Raw genomic sequence first — 27,263 nt, 5'->3', positions numbered from 1 at the left:
TACTGCAAATGGTGGCTTGGGTGTTTTGGCTTGAAGTTGAAAGGCACTACTTACTGCAAATGGTGGCTTCGGTGTTTTGGCTTGAAGTTGAAATGCACTACTTACTGCAAATGGTGGCGGGTAGATTTGGCTTGAAGTTGAAAGGCACTTCTTACTGCAAATGGTGGCTTGGGTGCTTTGGCTTGAAGTTGAAAGGCATTACTTACTGCAAATGGTGGCTTGGGTGCTTTAGCTTGAAGTTGAAAGGCACCATTTACTGCAAATGGTGGCGGGTAGATTTGGCTTGAAGTTGACAGGCACTTCTTATTGCCAATGGTGGCTTGGGTACTTTGGCTTGAAGTTGAAAGGCACTACTTACTGCAAATGGTGGCTTGGGTGCTTTGGCTTGAAGTTGAAAGGCACTACTTACTGCGAATGGTGGCTTGGGTGCTTTGGCTTGAAGTTGAAAGTCACCACTTACAGCAAATGGTGGCTTGAGTGCTTTGGCTTGAGGTTGAAAGGCTCTTGAATTTGGCGGCCTTGCATCCTGCTTGAAGTGGTATGAAACTGCACTGAATTTGGTGGCCTTGCACCCTGCTGAAAGTAGTATGAAACTGCACTTGAATTTGGTGGCCTTGCACCCTGCTTGAAGTGGTTGGAAACTGCATTTGGATTCGGTGGCCTTGCACCCTGCTCATAGGGGTAAGAAACTGCACTTGAAATTGGTGGCCTTGCACCCTGCTTGAAATGGTAGAAACATGGATTTGAATTCGGTGGCCTTGCACCCTGCTTGAAATGGAATTTCAAGGAATAGTCATGAGTCAACTGCCAGCCCACCAGCCGTGAGTGAGCTGCCAGCAGATCAGGCTTGAGGGACTGAGCTGCCACCTCAAGAACCCATACCAGCACTCCAGAAAGCCCCCCCACTGGCCACCAATATTGGAATTGGTGGGGAGGTGGAATATTGCGTTGGGGGACCAGCCCTCCCATGTGAACATGGGACCCAACGGGTCCCACTTAGTCTAGTATCTCTTAAATATCTCTTAAATCCAAATTCTTAAACTGCCTTATAATATTTTTCCCTCGGCCATTGTTTCTATAAAGCTCTCCCCATTTCATAGGATAACCTGACCAGCCAGATATTTGCAGGGCAGGTCCTCAATCACTTTTTGAACAAGGCAGTCATATTAGCATTCCTCAGTTGTGTGGCACCAGCCCTGGCAGCCATTCTGCAACATGGATACAGTATTGTGGAAGTTGTTTTTGTTGGACCAATATCTGAATTCATGGATTATTAATTCAGTGACATGAGTTCAAATGTCACCTTGCCAATTAGGGGATTTACATTCATATAAGTAAATGCCTGGAATCTTTACGAGGATGTTGCCAAGACTGAGCTATGGGGAGAGGTTGCGTAGGCTGGGACTCTATTCCTTGGAGCGCTGGAGGATGAGGGGTGATCTTATAGAGGTGTATAAAATCATGAGAGGAATAGATCGGGTAGACGCACAGAGTCTCTTGCCCAGAGTATGTCTGGGAGGCACACCACTTGCAGAGACTGATTGAGGCACACCACTTCCTGATTGAGGCCTTTCTCACCATTCGCCTGGGGTGTGCAGTAGCAAGGTTCGTTTGATTTAACGGACGTGAGCACACAGTTAGCTGCAGACTCCGCCCAGGACAGGAAGGCTCTGCAGGAACGGAAGGGACGTCACGACCGCGGTGCCACAGGTGCTGTCGCTGAGGGAGGACGGACGGAGCCGCGGCTCGAGAGACTAACAGAGACTAACAGAGGCAAAGAGGTTTGCATCGCACTGCAAGGGAGCAGTGGACCAGACAGGAAGAGCGGACGGAATTACCACTAGACAGCCAAACCAGTAGGTAATTTACGGCTGGGGTGAGTACTTTCCCATTTATAGGAGGTAGGATTATATAAATAAGGGGTGTATCAATACAGTAGGGGATTCTTAAACAGGACCAGTTAATTACCTATATAAGATGGGCGGTCAGGAGATGTGCCAATACTGCGAGATGTGGGAATTTGTCGACACCATTGATGTAGAAGATCCCTACAGCTGCAGTAAGTGTTTGAGGCTAGAGGAACTCCAGCTCCGCATTGATGAGCTGGAGACCCAACTTCATACGCTGCGGTACATCAGGGAGGGGGAGTATTACCTGGATGTTTTGTGCCAGGGGATGGTCACACCGACCAGTTTAACTAATTCAGTAGGCAGTGAGCAAGGAAAGGAAGGTGTGGCCATAAGCGAGGCAGGTAGGGGGAACCAGGAGGAGATGCGGCAGGAGCCACAGCCGTTGTCCCTGACGAGCATGACCGAGGCTCTTACTCAATGTAAGGACGGGATCAGGGGCTGTGGGAGGGATGAGCAACCTGGCTGCAGCACCGTGGATCAGGAGGCCATTCAAGAGGGGGGAGTTAGAAGAAATGCCGTAGTGATAGGGGATAGTATTATTCGGGGGGTAGATAAGGTTCTCTGCGGCCAGCAGAACATGTCCCGAAGGCTGTGTTGCCTACCCGGTGCTAGGGTTAAGGATATCTCTGCGATGCTGGAGAGAAATTTGCAGAGGGAGGGGGAGGATCCAGTGGTCGTGGTCCATGTGGGGACCAATGACATAGGAAGGACGAGGAAGGAGGATCTGCTGAAGGAGTTTGAGCAGTTAGGGAATAAATTAAAAAGCAGAACCTCGAGGGTACTGATCTCCGGATTGCTACCTGAGCCACGGGCCAAATCGGCGAGGGTACGTAAAATTAAAAAGCTAAATGCGTGGCTCAAAGACTGGTGTGGGAATAATGGGTTTGGTTTCTTGGGCCACTGGCACCAGTACTGGGACAGGGGGGATCTGTTCTGTAAGGACGGACTTCACCTGAACGGTGCTGGGACTGGGGTCCTGGCAAATCATATAACTAGGGCAGTAGAGAGGTCTTTAAACTAAGTAGCGGGGGGGAGGTATCAAGGGGGGTAATAACGGCAGGGGTAGAGGAAATAGAGCAGGGTATCAGTGGGGAAGCGGAAATTCAAAATGTGACAGGAGACAGAATTTGTGAAGATAAAGATCTAGATGTAAAAGGGGCAAAAACGGAAAGGAAGGGTAGTAAAAATCATCTGAAAGTGCTTTATCTAAATGCACGGAGTATTCGTAATAAGATAAATGAATTAACGGTGCAATTAAGTATATATAGTTATGATATCGTGGCCATTACGGAGACATGGCTGCAAGGAGATCAGGACTGGGAGTTAAATATAGAGGGGTACTCGACAATTAGGAAAGATAGACAGGAAAGAAAGGGAGGAGGGGTGGCCCTTTTAATAAGGGAGGGAATAACGGCAATAGAGAGGAAGGATATTGCGTTGAAGGATCAGGATAGTGAAACAGCTTGGGTACAGATAGAGAATAATAAGGGGAAAAAAACACTAGTGGGTGTAATTTATAGACCTCCAAATAGCTGTGACGCTGTTAGTCAGAACATAAATCTGCAAATAGTTGACGCATGTAAAAAGGGAACTGCTGTAATCATGGGGGACTTCAATTTTCATATTAATTGGGCAAACCAAACTGGGCAGGGTAGACTAGAGGAAGAGTTTATAGAATGTATTAGAGACGGGTTCCTAGAACAGTATGTCACCGAACCGACAAGGGGGGAGGCAATCTTGGATCTGGTCCTGTGTAATGAAGCAGGATTAATTAAAAATGTCATAGTTAGGGACTCGTTGGGAACAAGTGACCACAATATGGTCGAATTCCATATTCAAATAGAAGGGGAGCAGGTTGAAACTCAGGCTAGGGTGCTTAGTCTAAATAAGGGGGATTATGAAGGTATGAGGACTGAGCTGATCAAAGTTGACTGGGATAGCAGACTCAAGAATAAGACGGTACATGAGCAGTGGTGTACGTTTAAGGGTATACTGTATAACCTTCAAGAAAAATTTATTCCTATGAAGAAAAAAAGGGGTAAGGGTAAGAACAGTCAGCCATGGCTCAGTAAAACTATAAAGGATAGTATTCGGCTGAAGGCAAGGGCATATAAGGTAGCCAGAGATAGTGGGAGGGTAGAGGATTGGGAAGCATTTAAAGGTCAGCAAAAAATAACTAAGAGATTAATTAAGACGGGGAAAATAGACTATGAAAGGAATTTAGCGAACAACATAAAAACTAATAGTAAGAGTTTTTATAGCTATATAAAAAGAAAAAGGGTGGCTAAGGTGAACGTTGGTCCATTGGAGGGTGAGACTGGAGAGTTGTTGGTGGGGAACATGGAAATGGCAAAGGCATTAAACGAGTATTTTGTATCAGTCTTCACCATAGAAGACACAAAAAATATTCCAACGCTGGATAAACAGGGGGCGGTAGGAATGGAGGAGCTAAATACTATTAAGATCACCAAGGAGGTGGTATTAGGGAAATTAATGAGACTGAAGGAGGATAAATCCCCTGGGCCTGATGGATTACATCCAAGGGTCTTGAGGGAGATAGCGGTGGGGATTGTGGATGCATTGGTGATAATTTTCCAAAACTCCCTGGAGGCAGGAACGGTCCCAGTGGATTGGAAAATGGCCAATGTAACACCTATATTTAAAAAAGGAAGTAAACAGAAGGCGGGTAACTATAGACCGGTTAGTCTAACATCGGTGGTGGGTAAAATGTTAGAGACAATTATTAAAGAAACACTAACGGGGCACTTGGATAAACATGACTTCATCGGACAGAACCAGCATGGTTTTGTGAAGGGGAAGTCCTGTTTAACGAATCTGCTCGAATTCTTTGAGGAAGTAACAACCCGGGTGGATAAAGGGGAACCGGTGGATGTGGTATACTTGGACTTCCAAAAGGCTTTTGACAAGGTGCCACATAAGAGACTATTGCTAAAAATAAAAAATTATGGGATTGGGGGTAATATATTAGCATGGGTAGAGGATTGGCTAACAAATAGGAAGCAGAGAGTGGGGATAAATGGTTCATACTCGGGATGGCAACCGGTAACTAGCGGGGTTCCGCAAGGGTCGGTGCTGGGACCCCAGTTGTTCACAATTTATATAAATGATTTGGAGGAGGGAACCAAGTGTAATATATCAAAATTTGCGGACGATACAAAAATGGGAGGAAAAGTAGGGGATGAGGAGGATAGGAAGAGTCTGCAAAAGGATATAGATAAGCTAGGTGAGTGGGCAACAACTTGGCAGATGAAATTTAATACTAATAAATGTGAAGTCATTCACTTTGGGAAAAAAAATGATAGGGCAAGTTATTTTCTAAATGAGGAGGAGCTGCGTTGTAATGCAACGCAAAGGGATCTAGGGGTATTAGTACATGAATCACTAAAAGTTAGTATGCAGGTGCAGCAAGCAATCAGGAAGGCCAATGGAGTTTTGGCCTTTATTGCTAGGGGGATTGAGTATAAAAACACGGAGGTCTTGCTGCAGCTGTACACAGTATTAGTGAGACCACATTTGGAATACTGTGTACAGTTCTGGGGTCCATACTTAAGAAAGGATGTACTAGCCCTGGAGGCAGTGCAGCGAAGGTTTACAAGATTAATTCCTGCAATGAGGGGATTGACATATGAGGAAAGGTTAAGTAGGCTGGAACTCTACTCTTTGGAGTTTAGAAGAATGAGAGGCGATCTCATTGAAACATATAAGATCGTGAGGGGCCTTGATCGGGTGGATGGACCGAGGATGTTCCCAATGATCGGGGAAACTAGAACTAGGGGACATAGTTGCAGAATAAGGGGGGGCTCTTTTAAAACTGAGATGAGGAAGAACTTCTTCACCCAGAGGGTGGTTAATTTATGGAATTCACTGCCCCAGGGAGCAGTGGAAGCAGAAACTTTAAATATATTTAAGACTAAAATAGATGGTTTTTTAGCTGCCAAGGGGATAAGGGGCTACGGGGAGAGGGCAGGGATATGGACCTAGGTATGGTTAGTATAGTAAGACCTGAGTGATCTCCTGGACAAGTGTCGATCGCCTGGATTGGGGTCGGAGAGGAATTTCCCGGATTTTTTTCCCGAATTGGACCTGGGTTTTTATCCGGTTTTTTGCCTCCCCCAGGAGATCGCGAGGTTCTTGGGGTGGAGAGGGGTGATAGCGGTATAAAGGGGAGGGTAGTGTCTTGTGTTCTGTGTCTTGTGTCTACTGTTTGTGGGTAAGTGTGTCTGTTTAGTGTTCAGCCATGAGCGAATGGCGGTGCGGGCTCGACGGACCTGGTGGTCTACTCTCGCACCTACTTTCTATGTTTCTATGTTTCTATGTGAAATGAGGACCAGAGGACATAGGTTCAAGATGAAGGGGAAGAGATTGAATAGGAATCTGAGGCGTAACTTTTACACACAAACAGTGGTAGGTGTATGGAACAAGCCGCCAGAGGAGGTACTGGAGAAACAGTTTAATCATCGATGAAGAAACAGGTACATGGATAGGACAGGTCTGGAGGGATTTGGGCCAAACGCAGGCAGGTGGGACTAGTGTAGCTGGGACATGTTGGCCGGTGTGGGCAAATTGGGCCAAAGGGCCTGTTTCCACACTGTATCAGTCTATGACTCTAACTGGCATGAATAGCATTAACCACACAACTTGTGGTCTGTTGTCCGATAATGCCCTTCAGGGAAGGAATGTGCCGTCCTTGCCCAGGCTAATCTACATGCTGCTGTTGACAGTGATGTCCAAATCCCACAGATGAATAACAGAACATCCATCCCACTTCCTCATCATCCTAGGACACAACCTCTCTGCACCAGTTGACTCATGGGTCTGAAGAAGTGTCTCGACCTGAAACGTCACCTATTCCTTTTCTCCAGAGATGCTTCTTGACCCGCTGAGTTACTCCAGCTTTTTGTGTCTATCTTTGGTTTAAACCGGCATCTGCACTTCCTACCTACACGACTCATGCTAATACTTCTCTAATTCCTCCTATTGCTTGGACTATTGATCCGACATGAGTTACACTATTCCCTGAGCTGTTTTATGCTACTGTCTTTCTCCTCCTTCATCCAGGGATATCTCTGATCTGTTGGCCAACCTTTGCCACTCATGGAAATATACTGACCTTCATTTGGAACATCTCACCCTTGTCCAGGATATTTTTACCTGCCATACTTTGGTTTTGGTTTACTTTGTGTAAAAAAAAAACATTTCATCCTTCTGAAGTTAGTCTTCCTCTAATTAAGACTTTAACCTTTGTATTAATTCTTGCCTTTCTCCATTACCAATTTCAAATTTATATTATAATGATCACATAAAAACATACAAATACCTTTTTTTAAGACATAAAAACTGCTTTTTTTCCACGAGCAGTAGCTCTATTCAATAACCAAAAGTCTGCAGCCTTTTGCTCTGGTATTTTATTTCATTCACATGTTTAAACTATAATGTTTTATTCTTAATGTTTTAATGTTTTATGTTTTATTCTTAATGGTTTACTGTATGTCATGTTGTTACATGCGAGCTGATTGCTTGTAGGCCAATAAACATTCATTCACTACCCTAAATGTTACCCCGGTGGGTAGAAGTGTGGTCAAGTGGTCTAAGGTGCTGGATTTGTTCTCCAGTCTCCATGATGGGTTTGTGTCCCACTGCTGTCATAATGTGCAGTTAAACATATCACTTTCTTGTTCTCCCTAGAGCAGAGGGTTTAGTTTAGTCTAGTTTAGAGATACAGCATGGAAACAGGCCCTACTGCCCACTGAGTCTACGCAGACCATCGATTAACCTGTTCGCACTAGTGCTATGTCATCCCATTTTCTCATCCACTCCCGACACAGTAGGGCCAATTTAGAGAGGTCGATTCATTTGCTTGCTGTTTACCTTTGGATCATTCAAAAATAGTGCCTGGCAAATGCCTGTAAATGGTGGACATGCAAGTTACAGCATTTATCCGAGAATGTGCCAGCAAGTTTGGAACTCGTGCCTGTGTGCAAAAGTATATCTCCAGGCTATACACTGCCACCAGGTCTTCTTGTTGAGTCCAGCAGTGGAACAGGAGTCTATGGAGACTCCCCAGTGTCCACTGTGGCAAATCTGTGCTTGGATCCTACACCAACTTATCTTGAATGTGGGCTGTGGGCTCATTAATGTAGGGAGCCACTGAATGAAGAGAAGAACAGGCAGAATAAATTAGGTTATTTCTTTGTGTTGGAAGGACCTGCAGATGCTGGTTTAAACCTCCCTCGACTCTGTCCAGGGATCCTGACAGTCCTTTCAGGTCAGGCAGAGGTTCAATTGCACCTACCCCAATGTCATCTATTGTATCCATTGCTCCTGGTGTGGACTCTAAAATTAAAATTAAATTTAAAAAAATTTAAATTTCTTTATTTGTATAGCACATTTTTAGTCAACTTGCATTGACCCCAAAGTGCTTCACATAATTACATCCACACACACAGGCAAAGGTGGGTGAAGTGTCTTGCCCAAGGACACACACAGGCAAAGGTGGGTGAAGTGTCTTGCCCAAGGACACAACGACAGTATGCACTCCAAGCGGGATTCGAACCAGCTACCTTCCGGTTGCCACACTTAGCCCATTGTGCCATCTGTTGTGCCATCTGAGGTGGTGTGGACTCTAATGAAGGATGATTTGTTTAAGATTGTTCCAGTACCTAAAACAATTTTCGCTCTTTATTATCACAGATACATTAATGTGCTTTACAGGTGGCCTTCAAATTACTGGGAATCGGGGAGGAACGATGCTCTATTCTTAAAAAAAACAGTCCACATCTCAAAGTCACATTATCAGCACGTGCCAGAAAATGTGACTCGAAAAAGGAATTAATTTTGTGTTTATTTATTTATTTATTCACATAAAGGGCCGCACGGTGGAGCAGTGGTCGAGCTACAGCCCTACAGCACCAGGGACCCGGATTCAATCCTGGCTACGGGTGCTTGTCTGTATGGAGTTTGTACTTTCTCCTCGTGACCTGCGTGGGTTTTCTCTGAGACCTTCAGTTTCCTCCCACACTCCAAAGACATACAGGATTGTAGGTCAATTTGCCTGGTGTAAATGTAAATTGTCCCTAGTGTGTGTAGGATAGTGTTAAAGCCCTGTCCCACTGTACGAGTTCATTCAAGAGCTCTCCCGAGTTTTTAAAATAATCAAACTCGTTGAAGCACGTAGAATGAACGTAGCGGGTACGTCGGAGCTCGGGGACGTCTCTTAGCGGCTCGTAACGTTAATGGCAGGTACTCGGGAAACGCTGTAAGCTCGGGAAGACTCGTGAAGATTTTTCAACATGTTGAAAAATGTCCACGAGAGCCCCGAGTACCTACGAGCGGCTATTACCGTAAATCTCCAAGTTCGAATCAGGGCAAACTCGGAAGAACTCTCGAATGAACTCATACAGTGGGAGAGGGATATTAGTGTGTGGGATGGCTGGTCGGTGCGGACTCGGTGGGCTAAAGGGCCTGTTTCCGTGCTGGATCTCTAAACAAAACTAAAACATCTGTGTGAGCAAATTTTATTTTGTATCTCAAATTTTGGGCAGCGATTACCATTAGTGAGTTCTGTAAGGGTCGATTTTTGTAATCCGAACGGCTGTAATGTGGCGGTTGTCCACATTGAAAGTGCAAGGAGGTGATGGATGCCTGTGAGAATAAAAGGGAAGTGACCAGGAACTTGAGGTGGAGAAAAATATTCATAACATGAGAATCATGACTAATGCAGGTTTGTGGTAGATTAGGTAGAAATTCATTGATTTCATGTATTTCAGAAAAGATATAATGTCGAGAGTAACATTTTATATATAGAGGTTAATAACTTTGCTTTGTACTTTGAAATGAAAGAAAACTTCATTTAAGGTAAATGGTGGCTGTAATGCTGCATACCATAATGCCACTACACCAAAACTATCTTTGAAAATAAATATGCTAGCACAACAAGGTAATCTCCCAGCCATCTTGACGCTTTGACACACTTACAAATCAAGAACCTAGGTCACGAGTCAAGGTCTGAAGAAGTGTCTCGACCCGAAACGTCACCCATTCCTTCTCTCCAGAAATGCTGTGTTACTCTAGCATTTTGTGTCTATCTCTGATGTAAACCAGCATCTGCAGTTCTTTCCGAGACAAGAACCTATCAATCTCCACTTTAAAAATACCCAACGACTTGGCCTCAACCACCATCTGTGGCAATTAATTCAGATTAATGAGTTTTGAGTATTACTAATCAGATTTGTCTCTACAGAGTGCAAAACTGTACCTTCAAATATCAATGATCGGTTGTGGAAAATGGAAAAAAAAAAGTTACATCAAAGATGAAGTTTCACTTCTGTTGCTGAGACTGAGGCACATTGTAGCGACTGATGAAACCTACAACAATGGATTTTAATTTCAATTGCACAATAACTTGGTTTGTGTGGTTTTATTTATCTCGTCAGTCATCTTTAGCTCAAATGATGAATTAGCTTTTACAAACCTTCTGGTTGTCTAAAACTATACTTCAATGATTGAAGAATTCGTACTCGGTTGGCTTAATTACAAACAACTGGAGTGTTACGATCTAATTAAGTGAAATTCATGACAAAACGGAATAAAGTATGATGACATAAGACAACTTGATTGTTGGCTTGTCAAAAACGCTGGAAGTAGATTGACTGCCCATTAAGAGCAATTACCAAGACATCAAAATTATTTTCATTCACACTTGTATGCAGCTAGATTGAAAGGTTTGAACGATACAGTGAGAACTGACTAAGAGCGACTGGAGAGATGTAATATGAGGGAGATAAAAACAACAGGAGATATAATTCAAACAAGACATGTGTGGGAAGGAGGGTCTTGACCCTAATCGTCGCCCATTCCTTCTCTCAAGAGATGCAGCCTGTCCCGCTGTTAATGGCCTGTCCCACTTACGCAATTTTTTCAGCGACTGCCAAAGTCAGTTGCAGCACGTCGCCGAAGGTTTTCAACATGTTGAAAATCCAGCGGCGACCAGAAAAAGGTATGACTCTTTGGGCAACTACTCACATCATCCCGTGACGTGTCGACACGTGACGCCTGTATGGTCGTGAGTAGTCGCCCAAAGAGGCGTACCTTTTTCTGGTCGCCGTTGGATTTTCAACATGTTGAAAATTTTCGGCGACCTGCTGCGACTATGACGGGTGCCGGAAAGTCGCCGAAAAAATCTTGTATGTGGGACAGGCCATTTACTCCAGCATTTTATGTCTATATTCAAGAGACACACATTGGTGTGGAACAAACAAAAGAATTAATGTAAAGAGTTAAACTAGTAGGACTTGCTTGAGGGTTTGCCAATTGATAAATAATTTAAGTGTTTCTACACACCATCCTAGAGTAAAAAATATATATATATTTGAGGAAACAACTGGTTAATCGCAGTCCTGTGTTAATTTTCTCTGGAAATGTGGATGCAGATGTCATTGGCACACCAATTGGTTTGTATCCATAATTGTCCTTGAGGGGGTAAGTTTCCTTCTTGAAACATCTAGGCCATGAGGAAAAGATACACCTAGGTTAGGAGACCCAACACTGATTAAATAATTTTGTGATACATTTCCAACATGCTTATAATGACTTGTCATTGCTGGTGTTGGAGGTGTTGTCAAAGAAGCATCGGTAAGTTTATTTTGTAGATGGCAAGCTCCATGCAGATAATGTGCCAATGGCAGATGGGGTGTAAATCCTGCAAATTGCTTATTATAGAAGACAGGCATAAAATGCTGGAGTAACTCAACGGGACAGGCAGCATCTCTGGATAGAAAGAAATGGGTGACGTTTCGGGTCAAGACCCTTCTTCAGACTGAGAGTTAGGGGAGAGGGAGACACAGAGATATGGAAGAGCAAGGTGTGACAATGAGAGATCAAAGGGGATGAAGCTCAAGGAGAATGTAGAATAGATCATTGTTATCTGGGTGAAGACGACAACGAGGCATACAAAGATAACATTTTACCTGGAGGGCAGACAAAAATTGCCAGAGAACTACGATGGGGGAGGGATGGAGAGAGAAGGAAAGTCAGTATTAGTTGAAGTTAGAGGATAATAATAATAATACTATCTTTTATTGTCATTGCACGTCAGTGCAACGAGATTTAGTATGCAGCTCCAACCGATGAAAAAGAAAAGTAAAATAAATAAATAAGCTGTGTGTCGTGACCATCCGAGGGAGACAGTCCAGGGGGGGTGGGGGGCACTCAGCAGGGCCGGTTCAGAGCCGCTATAGCTCTTGGAATAAAGCTGTTTCTGAGTCTGGAGGTTCGGGCGTAGAAGGCCTTGTAACGTCTGCCGGAGGGAAGTAGTTCGAACAGTCCGTTACAGGGGTGTGATGAGTCTTTATGGATGCTGATGGCCTTCCTGAGGCACCGTGTGTGGTAGATGCCCTCCAAGGCTGGTAGCTCTGTCCCAATGATCCTCTGCGCTCTGTGGACGACGCGCTGAAGAGCTCTCCTCTCCGCCTCCGTGCAGCTGAGATACCACACAGAGATGCCATACGTTAATATGCTCTCTGTGGTGCAGCGGTAAAACGTTGTCAGCAGCTGTTGGGGCAGACCAGTCTTTTTTAATGTCCTCAGGAAGAACAGTCGTTGCTGTGCCTTCTTGACCAGCGCAGCGGTGTTGGTGGACCATGTGAGGTCCTCTGAAATGTGAGTGCCCAGAAACTTAAAGCTGGACACTCTCTCCACACTTTCCCCGTAAATGGAGATTGGGGCGTATTCTCCATTATGGGACCTCCTGAAGTCAATAATCAGCTCCTTGGTCTTGGAGGTGTTTAGTGACAAGTTGTTACGTGTGCACCAGTCCGCCAGGTTCTGCACCTCCGCTCTGTATTTTGTTTCATCACCGTTGGTGATCAGCCCAATCACTGTTGTGTCGTCTGCAAACTTCACGATGGTGTTGGTGTCGAATGCAGGAACACAGTCGTGAGTGAAGAGGGAGTAGAGCATGGGGCTTAGTACACAGCCCTGTGGTGTGCCGGTGCTCAGGGTGATAGTGGAGGACAGGTGCGGGCCCAGTCTCACTGCCTGCGGTCGCTCTGTCAGAAAGTTCAGGATCCAATCGCATATCGGCGAGCTGAGGCCTAGCTGGTGGAGTTTGGTGGTGAGCTTGGTGGGGATGACCGTATTGAATGCAGAGCTATAGTCAATGAAGAGCATCCTCACGTACGTGCCCTGTCTATCCAGGTGGGTCAGGACAGTGTGAAGAGCCAGAGAGATGGCATCCTCTGTTGATCTATTTGCCCTGTATGCAAATTGATGAGAGTCCAGTGAGGCAGGGATGCTGGATTTGATATGGGAGAGGACCAGCCTTTCGAAGCACTTCATTGGGATTGGAGTTAGGGCAACCGGCCGGTAGTCGTTCAGGTTGGTGACTTTGGACTTTTTCGGCACCGGCACTATGGTGGCTGTTTTCAGGCACTTGGGGACCGTTGCCAGAGATAGAGATAGATTGAAGATTCTCGTGAATACCTCCTCCAGCTGTACAGCACAGTCCTTTAGTACCCTTCCCTGGACTCCATCCGGGCCTGCAGCCTTGCGTGGATTGATCCTACGCAGAGCGCACTGTACCTCCTGAGTGCTCAGTGTTAAGGCCTGTCCCTCCGCCATGGCCGGGGTTATTCCACTCCTGGTGGTGTTGCCAGTTTCGAACCGGGCAAAGAAGGTGTTCAGTTCGTTGGCCAGTGTGATATCACCCAAATACCCAACCCAAATACCACCGACCTTGGTTGTGTGGCAATTAAATTATTTCAATTCAATTCAATTCAATTCAATATCACCGTGGGGGCAAGCGGGGCTATGGGTTCCCTGGATGGGTTCCCTGGATGGAGGTGAAGGAGGAGGTTGTAATATAAGGGTAAACAGACTAGGTCAGCTAAAATGGAAATGTCAGCAAAATGAGCAGCACCGCATTTCAAACCCTACTTAGGAAAACAAGTAGATATTTTCAAAGAATACTTAGGCTAACTCAAAGGGACCAGTAAATCACAAGGCCACCTGTGAGGTCACTGAGATAAGCTTTGCTTTCCTAGAGACATCCGAGAATAGCTGAGCGTGTAATAGGACACGTAACTCGTGCCATTGCGGTACCAAGGAGGATAGTTAGCTTGACACATAGTCACCTGTTGTTCTTAGAGATAACACTTATTATAGAAGTGCATGTTTCCACCACTAGAGTAGAGATTAAAGAGAGCCTCACCCAGATAGAGTGGAAAAGCTTGGACCATGGTGTGTGCCGGTGCCAGCTGGTGCAGCCAGGAGACACCAAGACGCAGAGCGGTGTGAGACATGTTATCTTGTATTGTTACTATTTTGTAAGTTGCTTTCAATATTTAACTTCTATTTAGCTTTAATAAATAGTTATTAGTGCTCTTCATCGTGTGCTTTCACCATTTCGGCGCGACTCTGTGTTGCAGCGGCCCCTACAGCCTGTCTGTCTTTTTTTTATTTATTGTCTAGTTAAATGTAGTTGTTTGTGTTTTTTAATCGTGTTTTTAACTGTGTATGTGGGGGGCGGGGGGGGGGGGGGAAGGGAGTAACTTTTTAAAATCTCTTCCCTGTACGGGAGACCCGACATTTTTCCTGTCGGGTCTCCATTGTCGTTGGGGCCTAGCACCGTGGAGCGGCCTCCAGCCTGAACGACCTGGGGGCTCCAGTCACGGAGCCTGCGGAGCTGCAGACTTACCATCGTGGGGCTGGCCGGCATCGGAGCGTGGGGAGCGGTGGTGACTCGCTGCTGCGGCCCGACCACGTAGCTCGGAGGCTCCAGCTGCAGCCGCAGGTCCGGTGGACTTGGACATCGGGAGCTCGCGGGTCCGGGTGGAGAGACCGCTTTCCGGAGCTCCCGCAACGCGACTTCTCTAGCCCGTGTCGCGGGGTTGGAAAGACCCGGAGCGGGGCCGTACATCGCCCGGCGCGGCTTCATGGCCGTGGGACATTCGAACGCCCGCCGGGGGCTCCAACTTAGTGACATTTAGACCGGGAGCGGGACCGTACATCGCCCGGCACGGCCTAAAATGGCTGTGGGACTTATCATCGCCCGCCTGGGGCTTCGACATCGGGAGTGAAATGGTGCAGGGGAGAGAAAAGACTTTGCCTTCCATCACAGTGAGGAGGAGGTTCACTGTGATGGATGTTTGTGTAAATTGAATTGTGTGTATGTCTGTAGGAAATAGTCTTTGTTTGTATGGCTGTGGAAACGGAGTTTCGTTTGAGCCTCACTGAGGTTCAAATGACATGTAATAAATATTGTATTGTATTGTATTGTATTGTATTGTATTGATCCAAATCCTTGAATCCTGTAGATATTTTGTTAAAAGGGTATTGGGAAATATTAGCCTTAAAATCGACTTTTCTTTCTCGCAAGCCAACTAGCATATTCTGCTTCCTTTTCCTTGTGCCTTTCATGATTTCTGAAATTCTCCATACCCCTAATTTACGGGGGGGTGGGGGCGGTTACAATAAGCCTATTCCTTTGATCTAACTGTATCTTTAAGTTTTCCGTACAGTCGTGGTCGGACACACTTGCTGTTGGCTTTTCAATAAGGTTACAAGATAAGGACTTCGGAATGGAGTTGTCACAGAGTCCAAAAGACAATGTTTTATTTTATGTTTTTATGCACTTATTTCCCATTCCGAGTTACTCCCTCAGCAAGTGGCAGTGAGCTGCCTTCTTCACTGCTGCTGTCCTACTGGTCAGGATACTCCCACCTTGCTGCTGGCTAGAAGGTTTCAATAGCTTTTCTTGATTTTTTTTTTGTCCAGTTGAATGAAGTTTGTTGAGTTCTTTTATATTGTTTTTAACTGTGTATATGTGGGGGGCGGGGGGAACTTTTAAATCTCTTCCCTGCACGGGAGACCCAACCTTTTTCCTGTCGGGTCTCCGGTGTCGTTGAGGGCCCGCCGGGGGCTCCCCGTTGAGACATTAAGACCTGGAGCGGGGCCGTACATCGCCCTGCGCGGCCTTAACGGCCGTGGGACTTACCATCGCCCGCCTGGGGGCTTTAACATCGGGAGAAAAATGGAACACAGGGGAGAGAAAAGACTTTGCCTTCCATCACAGTAAGGAGGAGATTCACTGTGATGGATGTTTGTGTGAATTGAATTGTTTGTGTGTCTTGTAGAAATTGTTTCTTTTTGTATGGCTGTAGAAACAGAGTTTCGTTTGAGCCTCATTGAGGTTCAAATGACAATGAATAAATATTGTATTGATAGAATGAATAAATACATATTATAGATATTTCAAAGACAAGTGGATTTAATCATTTCCACCTGTCTCTATGCTGCAGATTGTAATTATTTATTTGTATGCTACATGTTACATTTGTATAGCTCTCTCCGCATATGATGGCTTTTTTATCTTCAGCAATGTTGCTTTTTATCTTGACCACTTGACATTCCAGCTGTCTGTTTCTTATTCAACATTGTTTTGCTCGTATCATATTTCTATTTTCCCATTATGTGCATTGTAGCAGACAGTCATTAAATGGTCTGTTGTAAGAGAGAAATTGCAAACAATTCTTGGAAGAGTAATTGAAGGATGCATCAAAGGAAAGAAACAAGCTTTTTGAATAAATGGGCTACAAGAACCACGTACATTTATAAAGAAGGTGAAGTTATGTTTTTAATGCTGGCCTTTCATCAAAATAATTCAAACAGCATCTGAAATGTAAATCCGATTTTTCACTATTCATGGACAGCAATGTGCCAATATTTATTTGAATGTTTAAAAATCAGTTTCCCTTGTTTCGGCCCGAAACGTTGCCTATTTCCTTCACTCCATAGATGCTGCCTCACCTGCTGAGTTTCTCCAGCATTTTTGTCTACCTTCCCTTAAGGTAAAATTGGCATGACTATGGCCACTACAAATGAGCATTTTCTATTTGTGGGATCTTGTTGGATGCAAATTGTCCAGTTGATCTCAACATTAGTACAGTGATTACACTTCAAAATGACTTCATTGGAACATCCTGATGTTAAGAAACACCCTATCAAATGTAAACATTTTGTCTTGAGTACTATATTATCTTCCTAACAGATAATCTTTCAGCAAAGGTACACACAAAAAACTGGAGTAACTCAGAAGGGTCAGACAGCATCTCTGGAGAAAAGGAATAGGTGAGGTTTTGGGTCGAGACCTTTCTTCAGAAGAGCAAGCTTCTGCACGCAGACCATGGTGTGGATCTGTCATGGACATTTTTGGGCTGAAATTGTTTCTTTTAAATGAGGAGTTTTAAACACAATACTATCTACTCACTAAAATTAGCAAAAACTCTGTTTCCTGTCTGACTAAATTGGACTAGGTAAGTAGTATTTCGAGGTTTCTTTGATCATGTGTTGAAGTTTATAAATGGTTCAGTGTGTTCCAAGGAGAATCGACAATGGCACCAAAAGAAAGGCTGCTGTTGACAATCTTAAAGGCTCAATGTAGCACCTTACCTCCACACAACACCATATAACCATATAACCATATAACAATTACAGCACGGAAACAGGCCATCTCGGCCCTTCTAGTCTGTGCCGAACACTTACTCTCACCTAGTCCCATCTACCTGCACTCAGACCATAACCCTCCATTCCTTTCCCGTCCATATACCTATCCAATTTATTTTTAAATGATAAAAACAAACCTGCCTCCACCACTTCCACCAGAAGCTCATTCCACACCGCTACCACTCTCTGAGTAAAGAAGTTCCCCCTCATGTTACCCCTAAACTTTTGTCCCTTAATTCTCAAATCATGTCCTCTTGTTTGAACCTTCCCTACTCTCAATGGAAAAAGCTTATCCACGTCAACTCTGTCGATACCTCTCATAATTTTAAAGACCTCTATCAAGTCCCCCCCTTAACCTTCTGCGCTCCAAAGAATAAAGACCTATCTTGTTCAACCTTTCTCTGTAACTTAGGTGCTGAAACCCAGGCAACATTCTAGTAAATCTCCTCCGTACTCTCTCTATTTTGTTGACATCTTTCCTATAATTTGAAGACCAAAATTGTACACCATGTTCCAGAATTGGCCTCACCAATGCCTTGTACAATTTTAAGATTACATCCCAACTTCTATACTCAATGTTCTGATTTATAAAGGCCAGCACACCAAAAGCTTTCTTTACCACCCGATCTACATGAGATTCCACCTTCAGGGAACTATGCACAGTTATTCCTAAATCCCTCTGTTCAACTGCATTCCTCAATTCGCTACCATTTACCATGTACGTCCTATTTTGATTTGTCCTGCCAAGATGTAGCACCTCACACTTATCAGCACTAATGTCCATTTGCCATCTTTCTGCCCACTCTTCCAAATGGCCTAAATCTCTCTGTAGACTTTGAAAATCTACTTCATTATCCACAACACCTCCTATCTTAGTATCAACTGCATATTTACTAATCCAATTTACCACACCATCATCCAGATCATTGATGTATATGACAAACAACAGTGGACCCAACACAGATCCCTGAGGCACCCCACTAGTCACCGGCCTCCAACCTGACAAACAGTTATCCACCATTACTCTCTGGTATCTCCCATTCAGCCACTGTTGAATCCATCTTGCTACTCCACTATTAATACCCAACAATTGAACCTTCTTAACCAACCTTCCATGTGGAACCTTGTCAAAGGCCTTACTTAAGTCCATATAGACAACATCCACCGCTTTACCCTCATTAATTTCCCTAGTAACCTCTTCAAAAAAATTCAAGAAGATTAGCCAAACATGACCTTCCAGGCACAAATCCATGTTGACTGTTCCTAATCAGACCCTGTCCAACAACTAATCAGACCCTGTCCAACACCAACAAGAGATAAATCGCAATGACCATTTAATGCAACTATCACAAGTGTTTGCAACACCAAAGCCATTTGTCTGGCATGTGAATTGCTCCATTATTTGAACAAGCATCTATTATTTAATATTTCCTTTTATTACTGTATAAGAATTCAGCGGCACATTTGAAAGGAAAGGAAGGAAAACCTAACATCAACAAAAGGATACATTTTTAAAAGGCAACAAAAGACTTGTGGGAATAAATAAATTTGAGGAGGCTCTTTGTGAGAGGAACGTAGAGGAAGGCTGGTGTCATGTGGGCGATGAAAATACCTCGCGGTAAGTACCGTTACTACGGTAACGGTAGAGCTACTGCCTTACAGTGCCATAGACCCGGGTTCGATCCTGGCTATGGGAGCTTGTCTGTACGGAGTTTGTATGTTCTCCCTGTGACCTGCGTGGGTTTTCTCTGAGATCTTCGGTTTCTTCCCACCCACCAAATGACGTACAAGTATATAGGTTAATAGGCTTTGTATGAATGTAAAATTGTCCCCAGTGTGTGTAGGATAGTGTTAATGTGCGGGGATCGCTGACCGGTGCGGACTCTGTGGGCTGTAAGGTCTGTTTCTGTGTTGTATATCTAAACTAAACTAAAATAAACTAAACCTTGGGGTAGATGTGGAGAGAATTGGAGAACTGTTAGGTGACAAATGAAGTGGAACAACATTGGATGTCGGGGGGGAAGATGAAGGATTGTTGAAAAAGAGTTAGAGGGATTCAAGATTGGTTAAAGGATATTAAATTGGTAGTCATACTTGGTGCAGCAGCTTCTGATTAATACCTATTTGGTGCTTTCCCGATTTAGTAACTTTAAGCTGGATCGATTAATAAAGAAAATGAACTGTGAAAATTTCTGTTCATCAATATGCAAATATCGGTGAGATTGTATCCTGAGTTATTTGGTTGGCATATCACTTGGAACTAAGAACATAAAACTGTTCAGCATAGGAACAGGTCCTTTGGCCCACAATGTCTGTGCCATACCTGATGTATATGAACTGTACCCATCCATTCCCTGCAAATTGAAGGATTGAGTACCCCGACAGAACAAAGAAGGGAAGAAGATTGAACATTATTGCCTTCCATCACAGTGAGGAATGTGGGGGAGTCACTGTGGTGGATGTTCATGTTAAAAGTTTATTTGGGTGTCTTGTTGTTCTTCATTGGTATGACTGCAAATCAAATTCCTCATATGTTGCAAAACGTACTTGGCTAATAAATTATGATTATCATTATGATCCACGTGCCTGTCAAAAATGACACTATCATGTGGGCCTCCATCACCAGTTCTGCTCACATTACCAAAGGAAGCATCGCAAGTTCTCCAAAAAAGACATAGTGGAGTCATAATGATCTTAGTCCTCATCTGCTCAAAGAAATGAGAATACATCTCCTATACACAACTGAGATTAAACCACAACATAATCACATTTTAAGTATAAAGCCAATGTCAATTCATATGGACTGAAACAAGAAGTTATAACCGGTCTTCAACCGAAGTCAGAAAAAGGAAGGTTAAGTCAATTACGTCAGAATTCTGGCGAACAGGATCCTGGTAACTCATTAAAGAGAGACACAGAATGATGGACTAACTCAGTGGGACAAACAGCATCTCTCTCTGGAGAGAAGGAATGGGTGACGTATCAGGTTGAGAGCATTCTTCAGACTGAGAGTCAGGGAAGGGGAAACTAGAGATATGGGTAGGGTCAGGTGTGAAGTGTCTCTAGTCTTCCCCTCCTCTGACTCTCAATCTGAAGAAGGGTCTTGAGCCGATACGTCACCCATTCCTTCTCACCAGAGATGCTGCTTGTCCCACTGAGTTACTCAGCATTTTGTGTCTATCGTCGGTGTAAAACAGCATCTGCAGTTCCCTCGTACTCTTCTATTTCCCCCTTTTTATTATCACACTTCTCCTTAAAGCCCTTCATCTTCAATTTACTTTGGTGCCATTCATAGTGTCGGATTTTCTTTGTTAGTGTCAGTGCCTTGGATTGCACAGGGTGCATGTCAACATGTACAATGTACAGAGAGAACTATACAAATGTAACAGATAGCATACAAATAAATAAATAGGATCTGCAGCATAAAGACAGGTAAATGTGAGATTTGCACTACAGGTATATGGTGTAAATATCACCAATAATTTGTACTGGTTCAACCACATTGACACTATGACCAGGAAAGCACAAAAATGCCCCAACTTCTTCAGAAGGAATTCAGCATGTCTTCAATGAATATTACCACTTTATGCTGATATACCATGTGGACTTTGCAGTATGATAAAGGTTAAGATAGCTGTACAACACAAGGACCTTTGGACATTCGTGGCGGACAGCACAAGGTTCTTGACAGTCATCCTTTGATGTATAGCTAGTTTTAATCTAGAACACAAGGTTCTTGATAATAGCCACAAAAAGCTGGGGTAACTCAGCGGGACAGGCAGCATCTCTGGAGAGAAGGACTGGGTGACGTTTCGGATCGAGACCCTTCTTCTCTCCAGAGATGCTGCCTGACCTGCTGAGTTACTCCAGCATTTTGTGTCCATCTTCGGTTTAAACCAGCATCTGCAGTCCCTTCCTACACAGGTTCTTGATAATCATCCTCACTAAAATTGAATACAAATACATGATTAAATAACATGTAGTTATGTTTGTATTAGTGTTATTGTATTTCTATTAGTGTTTTGAGAATGTATTGTGATCGGTGATAAGGAATTAGAAAGTGCGCACGATTTCAAGGGCCAGAATCTGTCTAAAAGCTGACAGTTCAGAGTAGAATTTCAGAGCAGTTTGGTAACTGGGACTGTTACACAAGTAAATAAAATGTGTCTGGAAAATGAATGCAAGGTGGCAGAGTCCTGTTGAGCGGCGACAACAATCAGAGAAGGCATTCTATCAGGATCGAATAAATTGATGACACAAGAATCTGCAGATGCTGGAATATGGACAACAAACATTCAGCTGGAGGGACTGTGAGGGTTGAGCTGTATTTGTGGTGGTGGGGAGGAATTGTTGACACTTCGGGTCAAAACCCTTGCATCAGGATAAAGGAGAATACACTGAATATTAGAACAAAATTACGTTACATAATTAAGATATATAAGTAGAGGTAAATTGGATCTATAGAATATGTATGGGTAAATAGGATGTCTGGGATGTAAATGAGAAAGAAGTATGATGGATGGAATAAAAGGAGGGAAGTACGGTAGTTACATAAAATAGAAATGGGTAAAAGTTGGTATTCACCGTTTCAGCATAAACCACATGGTATGATGGAGGAGTTTCCAGTTAAATTTGGCACATGAAAATGAAGAACACCTTAAAAGCAGTAAATACTCACCATAAATTGACAAGAAACGGGTGCTCCAGACCCTGCATGACTTGCAACTCTTTGAAGACATTCCGCACTTCATTACGTTCTACACACTGCTGCTTGTTCATGTATTTCATAGCATACATCTTCTTTGAATCTTTCTTCTGTACAATGCATACCTAGTAACCACAAACAAAACATATACATGAGAGGTGGGTGTGAATAAATGCACTAAATAATAAATCATGCATGTTAATTGTTTGACCGCCTTAAAATCTGGTGTCAAAACTTTCAAATCTTTAATTTAGTTTAGTTTAGAGATACGGCGTGGAAATAGGCCCTTCGGCCCACCGAGTCAACACTGACCAGCAATCCCCGTACACTAACACTACCCTACACACAAGGGACAATTTATAATTTTACCAAGCCAATTAACCTACAAACCTGTACATATTTAGCGTACGGGAGGAAGTGGGGCACCCGGGGAAAACCCAGCTAGGTCATGGGGAGAATGTACAAACTCCGTACAGACAGCACCCATAGACAGGATCGAAACTGGGTCTCCGGTGCTGACAGGCAGCAACTCTACCACTGCGCCACTAAGCCACCACTTCTTAATCTAAAAAGTTACATATTAGGAAAGGTTGATTGGGTATTAAAAGTAAAGATAGTTGGGCGCAATAATTTTATTGCCAAAACAACTTCATCAATATCTCACCAGTTGAGATGGGTCAGAATTATGTCTCAGCCTGCACCCAACCCAACAGAAACCATTAAGTTAAAGTGCTTGTGGATTAAATAGTTATGTGCTGCTGACAAAATGAGCTAAAAGCAATCAAACTAGAGAGAAATTGGAGAGGTGAGATCAGTATCATGGGGATTTGCTTCATTGCTTCTGGAAGGAAGGTGACATTTGGCCAAACCTTCTCTCCAGAAATTAAATACATGGGGTAAGATAAAATAAGGAAATTTTGCATGCTCCATGCAAGAAATGGGTTTGATAACCTTTTCACGTTCCACATCTCCTTATTTATATATTTTTGCATAGTGCATTGCCAAGTGTACGAGGTGATCGCTGGTCGCCGTGGACTCGGTGGGCCAAAGGGCCTGTTTCCACCCTGTATCTCGAAAGTCTAAAGGCTAAAGTTAAATATCTTCCCTGATCTTGTGCAATTTGTTGCATTAAATTGAAGCCATTGCCTTGCATCAGGATAATATTAGTTAATATTCCATATTTACTAATCCCCACCTGTCCGTGGCACTGTGCCTTATTTCATAAAACAAAAAAAAGTTTCACAAAGACATCGATCGGTATAAGTCTTCTTCCACCGCCTTTCAGGCACAGAATTTGAGCTCAGACAATCTAGGATCCGACTGATGCACAGGACCCAGGCCCTGCAATAAATACCTGGGTCCTGTGCGAAAGACTCTCAAATACTTCATAGGCGTGTTGCCTAATTAAGAAACATGCACAGCATTGCCACACTATAAGAAAGTGTACAGATTTTTGGTACAACGAGTAAAGAGAGATGAGTGGATTGTATATGTTGATACAAGCTGCCAGGGTGAGAAACAAATGTACATTTTCCATTATCATTCGGCATATTAACAATAAATGTTGCAGCTCTATAAGACGAGGGTTAGGTCACATGGAAATGTTGTGCACATTTCAGGTTGTATCATTACAGGGAAGATGAGGAGGCATTGGAGAGGGTGCAGAAGAGGTACACCGGGATATTGCCTGAATTGGAGAATATTAGCTATAGTATTCCACACACCCACCACCCTTTGCGTGAAAAAGTTTGATTCCGATAAAATCTTTCCCCCTTTAATTTAAGCCTATGACCTCTGATTCTTGATTCCAACACCCTGGGCAAGAGACTGTGCATCCACCCGATCTATGCCTCTTATTATTTTATACACGTCTTTAAGATCACCCCTCATCCTCCTGTGCTCCAGGGAATAGAACCCCAGCCAGCTCAACCTCTCCCTAGAGGTCAGATCGTCAAGTACTGGCAACATCCTTGTAAATCTTTTCTGCACCCTTTCCAACTTAACAACATCTTTCCTATAACATGGTGCCCAGAACTGAATACAATACTCTAAATTTACCACTTTATCTACGTGTTTTGCTACTTTCCCTCCCTTCTCCCATTCTCCCCCCCCCCACCCCACTTTCCCCGACGCCCCCTATTTGTGGACTCAGCCTGCGACCAGCGATCCCACACACACTATCCCACACACGGGACAATTTGTACAAACCTGTGCGCCTTTGGAATGCAGGAGGAAACCCTAACCCTAACCCTATCTCTCGGTTGATAGGCTTAGAATAAGTATAAATTGTCCCTAGTGTGTGTGGGATAGTGTGCGGGGGATCGCTGGTTGGTGTGGACTCGGTGGGCTGAAGGGCACTGTATCTCTAAACTAAATGTGACACAGGGGCCCCAGGCGTTGGACTCGAACCCCCAATGTTCTGCATGGGAACTAAACTGTTGGCCAGGAGTTGTCCCAGAGGCAGATCTCTCTTCCAATGGTCTCTCCAAACCCCCAGAGGCAGCGGGCTTTTCAACTGGGTACAGGCAATGTTGTCAATGTACCAGTGCCACCCACCTGCTCCGGCCACTGGGTCTAAATACCCACCACCCAGTTTGAAACAAGGTGAGGGTGGGGGGGGGGGGGGGGTGTTGTTCCCAAAGTCTGTATTGATCCCACAGTCAATGTTACTAAAACAGATGATGTGGCCTTTGTGCAGTACTATTAGTGGGATCTAGCTGTCACAGGCTGGATCCACAAATATGGGGTGTGGGGGGAAAGTGGGGGGAGGGGGGAGGTTGGAGAATGGGAGAATGGAGGGAGAGGGGGAGAAGGGGATGTGAGGGGAGGGGGGGGAGAAGTGTGGAGCGGGGAGAAGGGAGGAAGAGGGCGGAAGGGAGGAAGGGAGAGGGGAGGGGAGAAGGGTAGGGGGGGAGTGGAGAAGGAGGGATGGGGTGGGAGGGGGGGAAGAGGGGGGGGGAGGGGAGTTCAGTCTACACTCACTGAATTCATCGCTGTGAAAAGTTAGAGATGGTGATTGGACCTGGAAGGGGACCAATACATCTCTAAATAAAACTGAACGACTCAGACATCTTTTCATTTGCACAATTGATTTTATTGTATTAATTTTAATATATTAATGTTTAAAAACCATGCATTGAAGGAAGAATATTTTACAGCCCATCTGTGGTCCCTAACCCTAACCCTAAAGGGCCTGTCCCACGAGCATGCGACTCCATGCGGCAAGCGCGACCTAACGTGGTCGCTTGAGCCGTACGGCCTCGCAGGGCCGGTCCCACTTCGATCGCCGGAGCCGTATGGAGTTGTGCGGAGCTGGTCCCGACATCGCGCGGGGCTCCGAAAAACTGACCGTGTTCAAAGATTGCGCGCGGCAACGGCCTGCCGGCCCGCAGCCGCCTCGACGCCGTACGCACCGCCACGACGGGCGTGCGCAGCGTCTTGACGCCGTACGCAGCGTCTTGACGCCATACGTCACGAGCGAACTTCCCGCGGACTTCGCTCGAACTTCACGTCACTCACTCGACCTCCGCGCGGCCCCCGCTTCCGGTTTGGTCGTGCTTGCCGCAGGCAGTAGCATGCTGGTGGGACCGGCCCTGTACGCTAACCAGGCATCACCCGCAGAACAGCATATGTCAGCGTGTGACAGGGCGCACGACATGATGAGACACGCAGGGAGACACTGTGTGTCACCCGTGCGTCACTACATGCGCCACCTGTCACCCAAGTGGGACAGGCCCTTGTGTTCAAGAAGGAACTGCAGATGTTGGAAAATCGAAGGTACACAAAAATGCTGGAGAAACTCAGCGGGTGCAGCAGCATCTATGGAGCGAAGGAGATAGGTAACGTTTCGGGACGAAACCCTTCTTCAGACCCTTCTGGCAGGCCCTTATCTGGTTTATTTCCTGCTGTATCCTTTTAACAGCTTTCTTCACTGTCCACAGTTACACCAATTTTAAGGTCTTCAGTAAACCAACTGCAACATTTATATACATCACAAACAACAAAGTTCACAGCACAGATCTCAGCGGAACACTGCTGGTCACAAAGTTTTATGTTCTACTAGACTAAGTGGGACCCGTTGGGTCCCATGTTCACACGGGAGGGCTGGTCCCCCGGCGCAATATTCCACCTCTCCACCAATTCCAATATTGGTGGCCAGTAGGGGGGCTTTCTGGTGTGCTGGTATGGGTTCTTGGGGTGGCAGCTCAGTCCCTCAAGCCTGATCTGCTGGCAGCTCACTCACGGCTGGTGGGCTGGCAGTTGACTCATGACTATTCCTTGAAATTCCTTTTCAAGCAGGGTGCAAGGCCACCAAATTCAAATCCATGTTCCTACCATTTCAAGCAGGGTGCAAGGCCACCAAATTCAAGTGCAATTTCTTACCACTTTGAGCAGGGTGCAAGGCCACCGAATTCAAGTGCAGTTTCCAACCACTTCAAGTAGGGTGCAAGGCCACCGAATTCAAGTGCAGTTTCATACCATTTCAAGCTGGATCCAAGGCCACCAAATTCAAGTGCAGTTTCATACCAGTTTCAGCAGGGTGCAAGGCCACCAAATTCAGTGCAGTTTCATACCACTTCAAGCAGGATGTAATGCCGCCAAATTCAAGTGCAGTTTCATTCCACTTCAAGCAGGGTGCAAGGCCACCAAATTCAAGTGCAGTTTTATTCCATTTCAAGCAGGGTGCAAGGCCACCAAATTCAAGTGCAGTTTCATTCCACTTCAAGCAGGGTGCAAGGCCACCAAATTCAAATGCAGCTTCATACCATTTCATGCAGGGTGAAACCACCATAAAACCACACAAAATACCAAACTCACACTTCAGTAGACATTCAGTGTGTTCAGTTGATTCACAGCTCAGACAGAGTCGTGACCTCTCCCTCCCCCATCATGCAGAGACTGAGCCACACCCACACTACCGGGTTTTATAACCCCCCCCCCCCCCCCCCCACCCCACCGGAAAAGGTGTGGCTTTCGTGGAGTGATTGACAGGAGAGAGATTCTCAACATTTAAAAAAAAACTAATAACACTTTTATTTTTCAATGATGGGAAGAATTCTCTGCACCTGCTCAGCGGAGGGGGACTGAGTAAGATGGCCAAAAATCACAGCCGTAAGTGGTAGCATTTT

General features: G+C 44.8%; 1 protein-coding gene across 1 annotated transcript in view; it reads right to left on the bottom strand.

Moving 5' to 3' along the window:
- The window catches only part of stk32a (serine/threonine kinase 32A), a 292,295-nt gene that overhangs the window by 148,438 nt on the left and 116,594 nt on the right, over positions 1–27,263 (bottom strand). Inside the window, exon 3 of the mRNA XM_033029996.1 lies at positions 22,108–22,259. Coding sequence (XP_032885887.1) covers positions 22,108–22,259 — 152 coding nt within the window. The remainder of the gene's footprint in view (positions 1–22,107; positions 22,260–27,263) is intronic.

Source organism: Amblyraja radiata, chromosome 11, assembly GCF_010909765.2.
Source record: "Amblyraja radiata isolate CabotCenter1 chromosome 11, sAmbRad1.1.pri, whole genome shotgun sequence".
NCBI classification, from domain to species: Eukaryota; Metazoa; Chordata; class Chondrichthyes; order Rajiformes; family Rajidae; genus Amblyraja; species Amblyraja radiata.
This window is presented reverse-complemented; position numbering and strand designations above follow the sequence as displayed.